This window comes from Miniopterus schreibersii, assembly GCF_964146895.1.
Source record: "Miniopterus schreibersii genome assembly, chromosome: 1".
Lineage (NCBI taxonomy): Eukaryota > Metazoa > Chordata > Mammalia > Chiroptera > Miniopteridae > Miniopterus > Miniopterus schreibersii.
Window position 1 is genome coordinate 20,697,909 of NC_138101.1, and position 16,745 is coordinate 20,714,653.

Below are 16,745 nucleotides of genomic sequence, written 5' to 3' on the forward strand. Positions count from 1 at the left end.
AGCAAAACAGCAATATTCACACTGAGATAAATATATATTACAGAATCTCACATTGGTTCAAATTAGGTTTAATGTCAACAGAGTATGCAAAAACCTCAAAAACAAAACAAAACATAAAACAAAACAAAACAACAACAACTTGGTTTTTGGAGATTTTCAGATTTCAGAATTGTCCATAAAGGATTATAGACATGCGCAAATGGCTCAAATATTAGAAAAAAAATAGTCAACATACCAGTAATCAAAAACATACATATTCAAACAATCACTGTACCAATTTTCACCTTACGAATTAGCAAATACATTTTTCAGAGAAAACGCCAGTGGTGTGAAAAGTGACTACTGCTTTGAGAACATAAACTGGGACAACCTTCAGCTCACCAGTATTGATGTCCCTAGGCCTCAGAAACACGAATACCTTTGACCCTACCCCCCGAAAGATGCCTCTTCAGGAACTCATTCCCCAGGAAGTTATCAATATCTAGACAAAGCTTCACACCCAGATGTTCACTGAAACAATGAGTTTTAAAATTCATTTGAAAATAATTAGCAACAACTGAAATATCCTAAAATGGAGGCACAACAGGGTAAAATGCAGTGAATCCATGTAATAGACTATGATGCAGCCGTTTTTTGAATGTAGGGAAGTGGAGAAAACTTCATGTATCACACACATGAAGTGAAAATCATAGAGCACAAAGTTATATTTGCATTATGATCCCATCCAAGTAAAAGAAAGACAGGAGACCAGAATGAAACAGACCAACAGTGGCACATGCCTGGGAGTAACGAGATCCCCTCTCCCCCAAACTTTAAATGTCATGGAATTTTCCAAAAATATCAAGAACACTGTATTTTAGCTGACAGAAAATGGGAAAAGAAGACTTGGCTACTTAAATCCCAGTCAGTGGCGGCAAACTCATTAATCTGAAGCATCACTCTGGGCTTTTATATATTTACAATGAGCCCATCATTGCAAAACCATCACCACTTAAAGAATGAAAACCTTACAGTATGAGTAGTATACATTTATTAGTTTGGTTGACTTTGTAATGTAAGTCCAACTTGATAGGCACTTTGGGGAAGAAATACAGAAAAAAAATACACAGGATAAAAGACATGTATCACTTTGCCATTTGCTAAGGCCTTTCAGACAGTAGTTCATTTGATCCCTACTGGCAGCCAGGAAGGCAGATAAAAATAGGAGCTGGCGCACGCCCATTTTACAGGTAAGAAAATGGAGGCTGAGAGCCACACTCCTGAAAGTGACAGGGGCTTTTCTTGACTTTTGACTTCAAGTCAAGGATTCTGACTTAGAGCTTGGTGCTCTTTCTAATATATACTGCCATTACTCTTAGTGATTCTTTATAAATATCTTAGAATAGAAAGAAATTCCTCATTTGAAAGAAAAACAAAATGATTTCGTAATATAATAAGAAGAGGCTTCAGAACTGAACAGATCTGACCAAGGTCAAAATCCGACTTACATATTGAGTGACCTTTTTTTTTACTTTTCAAACACAGTTTACATTCAATATTATTTTGTATTAGTTTCAGATGTACAGCATAGTGGTTAGACAATCGGATACTTTATTAAGTGACTTTTTCAAGCTAACATCTCAGAGACTCAATTTCTTTATCTATAAAAAAATGACTATTTAGCCTGGCGGGTGTTGCTCAGTGGTTGAGTGGTCATGGTTCAATTCCTGGTCAGAGTACATGCCCAGGTTGTGGGCTCCATCCCCAGTAGGGGGCGTGCAGGAGGCAACCGATCAATGATGTTTCTTTCTCATTGATGTTTCTATCTCTCTATCCCTCTCCCTTCCTCTCTCTCTAAAAATCAATAAAAACATATTTTTTTAGAAAAAGGTTATTTAAATTATTCCGGTAATTAAAGAATTAACCAATAAATGCATAATTGGAACAACAAATCAATGTTTTTCTCTCTCTCTCCTCCCCCTTTCTCTCTAAAATCAATAAATTTAGAAAAATTATTCCAGTATTTATTACAGGATAGGCTGTTAAAAGAAATGAACTGAGTACATAGACCAGAGCCTGTCACAAAACAGATATAATAGAAGTTGCATTCCTTCCTCCAAATTCCAATTTTAGTCTTTGGTAGCCACGCCACACTCCTTATTCCACCTGCTTTCAGCAGCCCATCAAATCTTTACCAGTCGCTGAAGTAAGCGCCCTAAAATAATTAGAAACCACTCAACACAATAGTTTTAAACAATGACAATTTAAATCATTTGTCAGTTTTAAATAATTTCTCAATATATAATTAAACTTAAACAATTAAACTTAAACAATCAGAGCCAAACAATTCTTTGAAAAGTAATGAAATTTTGCTTCTATCACCTTGAGCTTAGACCTTTCTCATTCCCAAATAGATGGTTTGATTAACTTATTTGGGGGGCAGAAGTGGAAACGGGAAAAGAGGAAATGACAAGTACTTCTCAAATTTTTTCATTTCCTCTTTAAGTTAAATTTGGACTTGGAAGCCCAAGCTCCAAGGGGTGCTTTCTCAAAATTCTATGTCTACTGATTATGTTTTATGTGGATGTACATCTGGGTAGTTACCTGGCCAAAGGAGAACCAGAATTTAATAAAGCTTATCTTTAGCATCTAAATGAGGAGTTGGGAGGCTGGATGGCAGCCCACAGAGTCCAGGGAGAAGGCGCTTCTCATTCACCAGGCCCTGGACCTTTGTCGCCTACTCTTTACTAGGAGGCTATGCCCACTGTCTGGTAGAGAAACAAATAAGACCAAAGGTTGAGTAACCAGAGAACTTAAGGACATAAATAAGCCAAGATGTGGAAAATCATCCCTTCTGCTGCTTCTGGTATATAGTTTCAAATGCTGCTACTAGAGACAGAAATTTAATGAGATCCTTCTTCTAGGCAGGAAGTGAGTGACGTTACCACTACCCTCTGTGAAGTTGTCTGTTCTACTTTCTTCTGCTTCCCACCTGACAACCACACACTTACAATTTTATAATGTCCTAAACTCCCTGTCTTAGAATCTCAACGCCACTACGGAGGGTGATTTCTGCTCTGTTTTCTCCCTGGGGTGGGTACAGTGGAAAGAGAATAAATGAACTTTGGAATTAAGCTGGCTAGGTTATCAAAGATAAAGATACGTTTAAGACATACACACACTCACACACCTCCTAGTGGTTCTGCTTCTCTGATTAAACGCTCGCTGGCTGATACACCAGCTAGGTGACATTGGGCCAATTTTTTAACTACTTTGGGCCTCAGTTGCTTCACTAGAAATAAAAACCTCCTAGGGTTATGAGAAATAAGTGTAAAAACGCATACAACGTGCCCAACTCAAAGCCTGGAGCGCAGCAGGTACTCAACATTACTTCCCATTCCTTTCTCCCTACTTCCCCACTAACACTGGCACCGTCTTAGATTCCAACGAGTGGCCAGCTTTGGACCCATCAGGCCTCAAGTCACCCTGAAAAATCTGTACCCTGTACCCTTCTTTTTAGATACCTCATTCTTCTAAAGTGTTCCCTTTCATCAAAAAGGTTACTGCGCAAATTAGGCGAGAGTTTTCTTCATTCTGTTCATCCCGAGAGCTGGGTGCTGCTCAGAGATCCATGGAAACACAAATTTACTGGAGGGATGGATTTCTCCGGTTGATGGAGGATTACATGCTTCAGGTGCTGAACTTTACTCCCAGGTTAAGCTCTTCAAATTCTGGAGCAACTCACTCTGTCCTCCCTTCTGTCTTCAACCTCAAGCCCAATTTGGAACCTGATAACACAACTACCCATCTCAGCAAAGAAATGCAGGCTGAAAACCAAAATCTCCCATCCAATAAATAATACACGTCACCAGCTGCCATCTCCCCCGGAAGGACGGCTGAAGGAAACACGGGTCTGCTAATAAAGACTCGGGAGATGTATTATCCATCCTTTTCCTTCCTAACATGTTCTGGTTTCTAGGAAAAAGTGAAGGCCAAAGTGACAAGCCAGTTTAAAAGCTGTCACTGGTATCTTCTCACGGGTTAAGAACAGCGTGTGTGTGTTCATGGAGGAGACAGTCACAGTTGGAAGGCTTCCAGATGCTTATTATTTGGACCTGAAGAGGAGAGGAGCTTGCTGACGTAAGATTCCAGGTCGTGGTAACCCCAATTGGCCAAGAAGGTATCCGTTTATTATTATTATTTTTAAACCACTCAGTAAGGTGGCAATTAAGAGGGGGGAACCATAGTAAGGAATCCCTGGTGCCTACGGTTATAAAAACAAGAGTTTGAGACAGGACAAGTTACATATCCTCTTAGGTTTCAATTAAAAATTCCTGCTCTAAGTTCATTATTGGAGACAACACTTTATCAACTGCTGGTGGCTTCCTGCTCTGACCACAGCAGGTTCCTTTTGTGGTGACAGGAATCAACTCAGAAGAAAAAAAAAAAAAAGTTAAGTTTACAAATGCGTCTTGCCTTTCTCCAAGCCTGACTTACACAGGATATGCGAGAAGAAATCTGAAATCCCCAACCTGTCACATGAATCCATCAACCGCTCACATAAACTGAAACTTGCAAAGTAAAGACACTGGAACTCCCCAAGGTTTTAAGCCGTAGAAGGGCTGGGGGAGCGGCGACGGCGCCCCGGGGCTCCTGTGTCACGATCTTCCGCTCGCGGGGCCTTTGAGAACGGGGGGGGGGGCAGAAAAGGGGTTCGCGGGGCTCCAAGGCGCCTGCCCGGGGGAAGCGCAGCCGAGGAAGGCAAGCCCAGGCCGGGTCCCCGCGCCCGGGCGGCTCGGAGGTGGGGACGGGGCACCAGGTCCTCGGAGGAGCCAGCCGGAGGCGCGAAGGCGGGAGCCCCGCGGGCGGGCGGGGAGGGACCGGAGCCGCGCCACGCGCCGCGGCCGCCCCGGGCCACCCCGGCAGCCAGGCGTTCAGCGCCCGGATCCCGCGGCTGCGCGGGGCTGGAGCTGCGCGGGGCGCCGCGGGGCTGCAGCGCCGATCCCTCGCCTCCTCCCGCGAGCCCGGCCCTGACGGGATGCTCACCCGGGGCCACGAGCGGCGAACTCACGATGCCTCCCACAAAGACCGCGGCGGCGAGGACGGCGGACTCCGGGAATCGCCGCGAAGCCATCGCCGCGTCCCTTCGCCCTCCTCCCGCGGGGCGCCGCGTCCCCGGCTCTGGAAGGCGGCGCAGCTCGGGAGCCGGCGGGCGGACGAGAGGCAAAGCCGTGACCCCGCGCGCAGCGAACCCCGCCCCGCCCCGGGCCCTCCCCTGCGCCCCCACCCACTCGGCCCCGCCCTGCGCCTCCGCGCCCAGCCCTGGGCTCCGCCTGCCCTCGCGGGAGGCCCGCCCCGCGCCCCCGCCCCGAGCCCGCCCACCGCGGCCTGGCCCCGCCTCTCGCCCGCTTCCTTTCCCGGCGTGGTCACAGGCTCAACGGACCCAGCCGGCCAGGCCCCGCCCCTTGCGCCCCGCCCACCGCGGCCTGGCCCCGCCTCTCGCTCGCTTCCTTTCACAGCCTCAAAGGACCCAGCCGGCCAGGCCCCGCCCACCGCGCCCCCGCCCCGAGCCCGCCCACCGCGGCCCGGCCCCGCCTCTCGCCCGCTTCCTTTCCCGGGGTGGTCACAGGCTCAACGGACCCAGCTGGCCAGGCCCCGCCCCTTGCGCCCCGCCCACCGCGGCCCGGCCCCGCCTCCTCTCGCCTCGCCAGCCGCCGTTCCGAGTCCGGTTTAACCGCAACTGTGAAGATTGCGCGGGAGCCGGGGGCGGGGGTTGAGTCAGCTTTCCCTCTCCGGCTCGAGTACCGGGCGGGCGTGGAAAAAGGAAAACAGCGGGTCGGGAAGCTCTGGACGCAGCCATGGCCAGCACGGCGTGGGCGCGATCTTTTTCCTCCGTGGGCATCTCTGTTGAGCTGACCTTCCCCTCGGCGACTGGTCCGGGAGGGGCGCTGCGCTGGATGTCAAATTCCACTGTTTCAAAATTGAGAGAAGGCAAATCATTGACATTTCTTCCTATCTCTGCTTCCATCTAAGCCACTCCTGTTGGGGGAAAAGCATACCTGCAGGAGTAAGTTGCGTTTTTTCAAAATCTTGTGCTACATTGCACCTTGCAAATACTTCCTCGAAGTAGCTCTTCTGGTGCCTTGTCACTTGTTATCTCCTTATATCCTCACGTGAGTAGTTTCCCCATTTCAGTAAACCCGTGACGGCCAGGCCACCGTGATGAGCTGGAATTAGCTCATCTTCATCATGTTTGCTTCCTGCTGTGCCCTCAGCGAGCCTGGCTTAGTGACAGCACAGGCTCAGGGGTCAGAAGTGGTTTTTCAAGTTGAAGCATCATCCCAAACACTGATTAAACTCAGAGCCTTTCTCTGAGTAGCTACTTCTTATGTCACTTTAGAAATTTCTGAAGCAGGGTGGTCAGGCCTTGACAAAATACTAAGAACACCAATAAGGCCCTGGGCTGGGGACTGGGGGTGCTCACAGAATGGAGCTCTTCCTTGGCCTGACTGACAGCCTTCAATTTTCAAAGGACTTCTTGTCTTCTCCCTGAGTCCTCCATGCAATCTACTAGACTCTTGCCAACATTTCCACTGATGTGGGAATTGCCACTGACAGAGAGGCTCCGCCCTACAGATGGCTGGGCTGAGCCATAGAGCCTCTGCCCTTTGAAATTAAAGGCACGTGCTGTGTGTCCTGTGCACAGTTGTCCTCACATCCTGCAGTCTAGCTGGTGAGGCAGTTTTATACCAACATAAAAACTGACAATGGCTAAAGAGGAAAGAGGTCAGTGTAGGTTTCTAACTAAAAAAAGGAGAGAGTCCTGGGCCTAGAAATTGCACTGTAAATTGTAAGTTTTAGCCAGAACTAGCTACATAATTTGCAGAGCCCAGTGTAAAACAAAAATGCAGGACCTTTTTCAAGAAGGCAATAGAGGAGCACTAAATCAATCATGGAGCCCTTCTAAGCTTTGGGTTCTTCTGTGCAACTGCACCCACAAAGCCATCTCTGATTTGGGAACTTAAAGTGGCAAAATGCTTGAACCAAGAGATCTATTCAAAATGTAAAATATCACTTGAAAATTGAATGATGTTTCACTCTTTCCTCACAGATTGAACTTTCTATTAAAAAGACAAGATCGTTTTTAACAACATATTTGAATTAGCTATCTGCTATGACTTTCCAAAAATAAAAATACAGTCCAGTATCTAAAACTGGAGGAAAACTTAGTAATCATCTACCAAGCCAACTTACTTTACAGATGGGAGATAATTAAGTAACTTGCCTGATATCTCATATCTAATAAGAGCCAGGGTTGGAAACCAAGTTTCTGAAATTTCCCTTCTCAGACTTTTCCATAACACTTAGATGCTTGACATTCTCTCTATAGATATCTTATATTGTCACATAACCCTAAATACTTGCATTTGCACATATTGTTAAAGGGAGGGAAAAAGGAAAGAAAGAAGGAAAAGAAGAAAGAAGGGAGGGAGGAAGGGAGGAAGGAAGGGAGAGGAAGGAAGGAAGGAAGGAAGGAAGGAAGGAAGGAAGGAAGGAAGGAAGGAAGGAAGGAAGGAAGGGAGATCAAGCCTAAATTATTTTCTAGATATTTACAACTACAGACTTGTTTATACCATTTAAAAGTACCACATACACATGTCTAAAAGCTTTTGCTTATTGTTTTATTTTAAATTGGAAAAGGAGAGCTGATTGGCTAATATTTAAATGTGAAGACTTCAATGCAATGGAAGTTCTCTTCTGTGTTAGGAAGGGGATGCCATATTTCTTCTGAGGAAGTATGGAAGTTCTCTTCTGTGTTAGGAAGGGGATGCCATATTTCTTCTGAGGAAGTAAAAATTAACATCACAAGACTAAGTGGTCTTCTTTCTAAAATTAACAGAATGTGATCATTGCAACAATAGCTCTCATTTACTTGTAGCTTGGATTGATCCTGATCCTGTGGTGACTTTATATTTTGGGAAGTATAGTTACAGATCCTCACTTCGAAGCTGTGGAGACTAGGATTTAGGGTTTTAAGGGGACCCAAGTCACGCAGCTGCTCCACTGCACTGCCAGGACTCAAGTCCTGGATCAGCTTGCTCCAGGCCTGCACTTGAACTTCTGTTTATACTGTTCTGCCTCTAAAATGCAGAATACTAGCCAACCAGCTCTCCCTTTTCCAATATAAAGTCTTATCCTGTCATTGCATACTTAACATACCTAGCCTTTTTTAATTGTCAGCAATGGCTTAGATGTTTTTTCTCCAAGGAGAATAATTTATTTATTTATAGGAATGGGTTATGAATAAGCTTCTGTATTTTGTTGATTTTGTTTGTTTGTTTGGGGTTATTTTTCACTTTCTCTGTAAGAATTTAGTTAATTATTCCCCTTAGTAGAAGCCTTTCCTGTTTTCCTCTGTGCTGCTAAGGTGGTCATTTTCACCACCATCATTTAAATGTGTAAGACTCAGTTGCCTGGTATTTACCCTAATTAATGTTGAAAATACTTCCGCAGAAGGTCTCTGTAGAGTTTCTTTTTTCTGTGATTTAGATGTAGTCATCTTTCCTTTAGAGAGGTTATATCCAGGACAGAGGCTTACAGTTCTTTAAGAAAATACATTTGCAGGGGAATAAAATGATATTTTAAATCTAGGGTTATTTTGACCTGATGAGTACATACTGTGTTCTTAGCACTAGGCTGAGGGTAGGAGGTTGGAAGGGAGAGTCACTGCACATTTAATAAAAGATCCCACCTTTGCTTATAGGAACCTTTTTAACTTTCCTGGGACAAAGGAAACAACAGCAAAGTGAAACGGAACTGGTCAAAGGACCAGGGTCAGGGACTAAAGCCCTGCCGATGGTGCTCTCTGTGACTTTCAGCCACTTCTAGTCAGTCAGTCTTCATACCGATGAAGTTCAGGGGAGCAACGAGCTCATTTTTTAAGGTTCCCATCCAGCCCTTAGAGTTCACACCACAGCGAGTAATCAAATGATAAGGTTCATGGTGCCAAAGTCAAGCTAGACATTATTGACATTTTGGGGTGACTGTTCTGTGCATTGCAGGATGTGTAGCAACATCCTTGGCCTCTACCAACTAAATGCCAGTAGCACTCTCCTTCCAGCTGTGACAACCAAAAATATCTCCAGATATTACTAAATGTCCCCTGAGGGACAAAATTGACTCCAATTGAGTACCCCTGGGCTAAAGGAATTCCAAGAAGATTATAAGGATTGCAACTGGAGGCTCTGAACAAGGCTTCATGGAAAAGGAGCAATTTGAGCTGAGTCTAAAGGAAGTACAGGGATTAATGGAGAGGAGAGTGTATGACATACAGTGGAAGAATCTGCACAGTGAGGAGAGAAAGAAAGAAAGAGCAGGTCAGCAATAAGTGGGTCATAGCTGAGCATAATAGTGTCAGAGAACAGAGAATTTCAAATGACCGTGAATTATCCTAAGTTTTAATAAAGGATTCTATCACTGAAATACATTGTTTTAAGGATGGTGAGAAATATATTCATTATTCAATTAGCTATGTTTCTTCATAAGTCAGGAAGCTACAAATAGAGCAGTCTTAATTTTGCTGACGTGTTCCGTAGACGTCAGAGGAATTTGACCCTTAGGTCAGTGATGGTGTCCATCATCTTGGCCTCACGAGCTGGACCATCACGTTGGGTTTTGTTTCATGGGCATATGCTCTTCTGAAAATTTCATTTAAGAAACTCAGACCATTTGCTGGCAGAACCTCAAAATCAGGTGTATATGCATTGACACAGTTCTCAGTAAAGAGCAAAAGAACGTGGCACGTTCTGGTTCCGGCCCAATAAAACCCACAAATGAACATTTAGTGACAAACTACAAAGTTCAAGGTGTCTGCCTTAGACAAGCTTCCTTTGGATTATAATTAACAGAAACCTAAACACTAGCTCAATAAACAATACATTTATTATAGGGCTAAAGCACTCTCAAGGATATAAAGATGGCCAGGCCTCAAGTCCTCAAACAATTCAGAACTGGGAACAGTAAATAGTAAATGAGGCTTCTCTACCCATCTCTCTGGGCTGACACACTGTTCCTATTTCTACCTCTTAGCAAGTATATGCTTCCTCTCTGTCTATCTCTATATATCTGTGTGTTTCTGTCTCTTTCTCTCTTTCTGTCTCTCTCCCTCTCCATTTCTCTCTCGCTCTGTGCCATCTTCTGCTTATTCATTGTTTGCCTTGGCCAGGCCTTCCATGGCTGCTTTCCACCCAGGCCCTGCTCAGCATGACCTACATAGATTGGCCGTAGGTAGGTTTTCTGTGTCCCAGGACATGGGGCTACCCAGCCAGGGATTTGAGGGTAGCTACTCCTCCTAGACTGGGACGCTGGGCATGGTCCTCACACTGACTGATAGGTTCTGTATGGGGAGGTATCATGGAAGCCAATAGAGTCGACAGTTTCCTGCAGAAAGAAGTGATCATCAATGTCAAATGTGCAGAGTAGCCCAGTAAAATAAGGACTGAAAGGCTACGCAGCAAGTCAGGCAACGTGGAGGTTACGGAGGATGCCTGTGAAAGGACTTTAAGGGGAGTCTTAGAAGGGGGAGCCAGAGTGCAGTGGGTGAAGAAGTGAAAATGATTGCAGAGAGTTCTCTTTCCAGAAGCTTGGCTGAGAGAGAAGAAAGAGTATTAGCGGGGACCTTCGGAGTCAAGAGAAGGCTCATGTGGAACAGAATTGATGTTATAGGACAACTGGAAACAAAGATTGAAGAGGGAATAACTAATGCAGCAAGGGCCAGAGTAAACCCCTGATGGGATCAAGAGCGTATATGGCAAGTGTTGGCTTGGCACAAAAGACAGACACCTCATGCTCTGAAATTGAAGAGAAAAGACAGGAGAAAGGCACAAATATTTGCAGGTGGGAAATAGAAAGTTTAGGAGATTCACATTAATGGAGACAAAGCCATCCCCTGATGGTGGAAGGAAGGGGAATGTTGCAAAGGTTTTGAGGATACCGTGGTCAGAGCCATCAGTAGTGGTGTCCGGGCTGTATGCTGCGCAAGGGCATCATGTATGAATTCACCCCAGGATATGAGGGCAACAGATTGTGGCCTCCTGATTAAATCTTGGAAAAGCAGAGGAGAGCCTCTTCCTGCATAGAAACCCACACTGCACACACGGCCGTGCACACAATTGAACAGGCATGCATGTACACTCTCACTGGTGTCACACACACACACACACACACACACACACACACACACACACCTGTGTCCTATGCCCATCATGCTCTGAGCATCCCTTGAGATTTCTTCTCTCACCCACAGAAGCCTGGTTCCTGCTGACCATACTCCAACCCTGCTTTTCTTTCCTTGGGGACGGGGGCAGATTAAGCACACAGTGTGCAGTGGGGACACACAGTCAGGGGGCGTTGCACAGGTGGAAGGAATGAGGTCACAAATATGTGTGCAGCTGGGGATGCTTCCCCTTGGGACTCTGGCAATCCTGTTTCCTCCTACCCCCAGGGCAGAGCTCTCCAGATTGTGCAATAACATCAGAACAAACTAACTGGAGGAAAGGGCACTTTTTGCTGATTTGGAGAGATTCTGAGAGTGGTAAAAGTTTGCATGGTCACCAACGGGAACGGGAGAGCTGCCCAGTGGGTGCGCTTCTGTGCATCACGAGGGTAGAGCTGAGGTTGGAGCCCATGAATTTTTCATGGGCCAATCTGCCTGATTGAATGATGCTCTTAAACTGTGCTGAGCCACACAAGGGTAGAAATGAAGAAGGCAGCTTAGGGGATGGATTCAGGTTTAGGGCCCTAACATCTTTATTTTCAGTAACATTGAAGTGCAATTTAGCACTTTGACCATGCAATTTTCTTTGACCATGAATGTAGGCAACAAACCACAGTGCCTGCAACACTGGCACCAATAGAAATCAAACAAATTTTCTGATTAATTATAGCTATGCAGGTACTCAAAATATTATTTATGCCCATTATTATAAAATTACTTTGAAACTTAAAATTACGCATTAAATGACAAGATTTAAAGTAAAAATCTTGTCATTTAATGTGTAAAGTGGCACATGTATTACAATTTTAAAAATTAATTGGTTTTCCTTGTAATAGTATTCTGTTCTATACATTTGAAAATAGGACTCTGAGAAGAGCCCCCATAGGCTAGGCCAGACTGCCAAAGATATCCGAGGCACACATACACACACAGACTTGGAACCACTGCTCCAGGGCCTGCCTTTGCATGATCATACCCACTGAGGAGCTTTCCTATTCAAAGATTATCTTCCCTGATCCTGCTTTTCTATAATCAGCTGCCGTTACAATCAAGGCGTGGGGGATGTAAGTAAGTTTCTCTAGCTAGTTAGCTAGATACACATTTCTGTACATTTATTCTGTGAAGATATTTTTTTCCTTGCCCATGGATGAAAAATAGAGCAAGCCCCATGATTTTCCTGCTACCTGTAAGTAATAAAAGCTACTCTAGGCATGAATTAAAAGTCCAGTTGCCTGTAATAATTAAAAACTCTTCCTTTTGCCCTGCAGACAGAATGCCTACCCTGGAAAGGTGGTGTCATCGGTGTAGTGACACTGGGAGGAGCCATCCATGGGCATGCCTTAGTTGTCCCCCACCTGCCAAAGGAATGGCCCTCAAGGTTCTCAGCTCAGTGGCTCTCTGGAAATTGCCCTCAGCAAAAGGGAGCTGCCTCAAGGGCATGCCTCCTCCCCAGGGGCAGCCCCCCTCCAATGACTCCTTAGGGGAGTATAGAGTAACCTCTCCCAAGGAGGGGCAATGGCAGAGGGGCCACCTGGCTCGAGAACACCCCATGGGGAAGCCTTAGCCCTCTGTAGCAACTGCACCCCAGTTCGATGCCTTCCTCTGCCCTACCCCTCTCCCCCAACACACAGAGTGGACCTGGGGGCGCGCCCTAATAAACTTCCTGCCTGCAGATGTCCACCTCGGGGTCTGTATCCTGGGGCACCCGGCCTTTCTCTCTCTTCCCTGTCAGGCACGTCTGCTCTTCATTCCCCATCGTGCTCACCACGTTTTTATCTTCACAGGCTTGGGCTGTGAGGCAGAGAGGAGCCGGCGAAAGAGCAAGAAAGTTCTACGTGAGTACTCTCATCAGAGCCAAACGGGAATGGAAGGCGCTCAAAGCAAGCTTCCTCTCGTGTGAATTTTCATGGGTTCTTTTGAGACCGACCCCTCTGGCCATCCAACTGCTGCCCACCCCTGGGCATCTATCTTCCTCAGTCCCCTTCAGAGGGAGAACGTCTACTCTGGCTGTCACTCCATGTCTTCCTCAGACTTAGGCATCAGTGGTGCCTCTGTTGTCTTAGGCATCAGTGGTGCCTCTATTGTCTTTGGCATCAGTGGTACCTTCATCATCGTTGGCCTGAGGACTGCTTGCCTCTTAGACCATCCTTGTAGACAGGACCTAAGGCCCCCTCACAGGCCTGGACTAGAGGAACACAGTCTTTGCTCAGAGCAACTAGGGGAGTCACAGCTACTCCTTCTCGCAGCAAAGCCACTTCTCCTTTGCTCCACTGTCAAAAAGGTGCCCAAGCCATTCCTCACCATGTAGAATTTGCAGGTGGAAGACAGGCTCCAGAAAAAGGACACATATCAAGCTGAGTGATGTTGCCAAAAGGTCCCTCTGGCCTTGAAAGAGAGGAGGGGGCACACCCGTACTTCCCCTCCTTGGTGGTGGAGGTGGGGTTAATGCCCACAGCACACCTGCCACTCTTTCTGAAATGTGTCCCTTCTCTTCATTTAAAGTTTTTATACCTCCACTGTGGGAGAGGAACTCAGAGTCATGTTGCTGGTTTTCGGCTACCTCATTGGTAGGTAAATCAGTGGCCCACACCGCACTTTGGAAGATGGTGTCTTATGTCTCGATGCCTTAGCTGACACAGCAGTCTGCACCTGGTGTAACGCATAAGATCATTCATAAAACCACTAACATTTCAACAAGGCTGAATCGCCTGTGAAATGATAGGTAAGAACTGCCTGAGCATTGAGAAAGGGCTTGACGAAGCTGATTGTACCAAAATCACTTGTAAAAATGTTAAGACGTAAATCCTAAAATCATCAAAATTAAGGAAAGAAAAGAATTTCTTTTGTGACTTGATGATTTTCAATTCAATAAAGGCGAGGTTTTGGATTATCTTGCTTTGTATGCAGCGACACTTTAATTTCTCTGGGTTTGAAACCATTTTCTTGTTCTGGTCCGCAGATGGCCTGGTGAATTGCTCTTTGCTCTACTCTCACCCTCTTCAGTGCGGCCCAGCCCACAAACTTTTTACCTGAATCACACCTATTAGATCCCTGATGGGTAACAAGAATGAACACAGCCCGAAGACAGTTCCTACACCTGGCGATTGCTATCAAAGTGCTTGCAATGTCAGCAGACTTTCCCTTACCCACTGAAACAGAAAAGGAATTCCCTCATAGTTTGCTTTGTGCTTTAGATTTTACTCACCTACCTGCTCCAAACCTCAAATATTTATACTTTAAAAAAATACTTCTTCTCTACCAACTAAATATTTCATGCTCATTAAAAACAAATATGGAAAGTAAAAAAAGCACCATAAGCTAATTGCTGAGAAATTACCATGTTGAGTACATTTGGGTATCATAATGTATTGATATGGTGGGTTTTTTCCCAACTAATATCATTAGCATATTCTCATGTCATTAAATAGTCTCTAAAAACATGTTATTAATGTAAACCATTCACTCTTACTATGGACATCTATGTTAACTCCTATAATGATGCCATGAGAAATGGTCTTGTTCATTAACCATTAGCTGCATCCCTACATTTTTAAGGATGTATTTCTAGAAGTAACTTTAAGAATTCCTCATGTTCTCTAGAGACAAAAGTAAGGAAAACCCCATTTCATCCAGGCTTGTGCAAGGATGCTTCTAAGTTATTTTTACTGACTAGTCCGGCAGTGCTGTCCAAAAGAACTTCTGGTGATGACAAGAATATTCCATATCCGTATTGTACAATATGAAGCCACAAGTCACATGTGGCTATTGAACATTTGAAATGTGGCTAGGAGAATGAGGAACTGAATGCTAAATTTTATTTGGTTTTAATTAATTTAAATCGAATTTAAATGGCTGGTGAAGACCACATTAGACAGCACCATGGGGAAAAGCAGACTACATTGATCGTACCTGGAGTTTACCAAGTAATATCTTTTAAATTTTGCTTCAAGTGCAAAATTCACATTCTCTGTAATTACTAGCATTTGAAATCCTAATTTTTAAGCTACCGCACCTCTCTCCTGCCTCTTATTTAGTTTAATAACAGGCTTTGATGGGTGATAATAGAAAAATATGTAACAACCTAGACAACCTATACCTTTACAGAAGTTGTGGTGATTTTAATTGCCACAAAGGACCTAAAGACTCTTCAGAAACTATGTTTCACAAAGACCAATTATGTCATTCAGATTTTCAGAAGTAGCTTGAGATCTAATAAAACATGACATGACTCAGAACCCTAGAGAAATTTGAAAGATAAATGACCCATGTGTTCCATGTTCTGGAAAAGGAAGCACAGAAATCAGCCCCTTTTGTGGTTCTTAGTTCACACCTAAAAAGAAATTAAATAAGATTTTTGGCTCTTGTTTATGTTTGGGAAATAAATTACCAAGTTATACATTTTCAGGAAAACACAGTCTGAAATATGGTCTTACCTAATTCACTCTTTCTTCAGTCCTGTAACCAGCTCCTTCACTGATGAGTCAGCCAACACCAGTGCACACCTCAGCATTATCTTATTTTTCCCACTTGGAACACTCTTCCTGCCTCCTACCACCTTTGTTTTATTTTTTTAATTCTCCTTGTTAATATCAAACCATCTGGTGCTAAATTCTATACACGGGGGGGGGGGGATTTTTAAAAAATTTTTCTTTATTGTTGAAAGTATTACAGGTGTCCATTTTTCCCCCCCACTGACCCCCTCCACCTCACTCCCACCCCTCCCCAGGCCTTCACCCCATTATTGTCTGTGTCTATGAGTTATGCATATATGTATATAACTTCTTTGGTTAATCTCTTCCCACCCTCCACCCCCCTTCCCTCTTCCCTCTGAGATACAACCACCTGTTGCATGCTTCAATGCCTCTGGGTCTATTTTGTTTGTTAGATTCTTTTGTTCATTAGCTTCTTCTTAAAGAAGACCCTTCAACATTTCATGTAGTACTGGTCTGGTGGTGATGAACTCCTTTAGCTTTTTCTTATCTGTGAAGCTCTTTATCTGACCTTCAATTCTAAATGATAGCTTTGCTGGGTAGAGTAATCTCGGTTGTAGGTTCTTGCTTTTCATCACTTTGAATATTTCTTGCCACTCCCTTCTATCCTGTAAAGTTTCTGTTGAGAAATCAGTTGACAGTTATATGGGTGTTCCCTTGTAGGTAACTAACTGCTTTTCTCTGGCTGCTTTTAAGATTCTCTCTTTGTCTTTAACCTTTGGCATTTTAATGATGATGTGTCTTGCTGTGGGACTCTTTGGGTTCTTCTTATTTGAGGCTCTCTGTGCTTCCTGGACTTGTATGTCTATTTCTTTCAGCAGGTAGGGGAAGTTTTCTGTCATTATTTTTTCAAATAGGTTTTCAATTTCTTGCTCTCTTTCTTCTCCTTCTGGCACCCCAATAATACAAATGTTGGTCCTCTTGAAGTTGTCCCAGAGGCTCCTTATACTAACTTCATATTTCTGGATTCTTTTTTCCTTTTGCTGTTCTAGTTGGGTTTT

General features: G+C 44.5%; 1 protein-coding gene across 1 annotated transcript in view; it reads right to left on the reverse strand.

Moving 5' to 3' along the window:
- The window catches only part of RELL1 (RELT like 1), a 65,910-nt gene extending 60,638 nt beyond the window's left edge, over positions 1–5,272 (reverse strand). The window contains exon 1 of the mRNA XM_081140282.1: positions 5,026–5,272. Coding sequence (XP_080996408.1) covers positions 5,026–5,113 — 88 coding nt within the window. The 5' untranslated portion in view covers positions 5,114–5,272. The remainder of the gene's footprint in view (positions 1–5,025) is intronic.
- Positions 5,273–16,745: the final 11,473 nt, after the last annotated feature.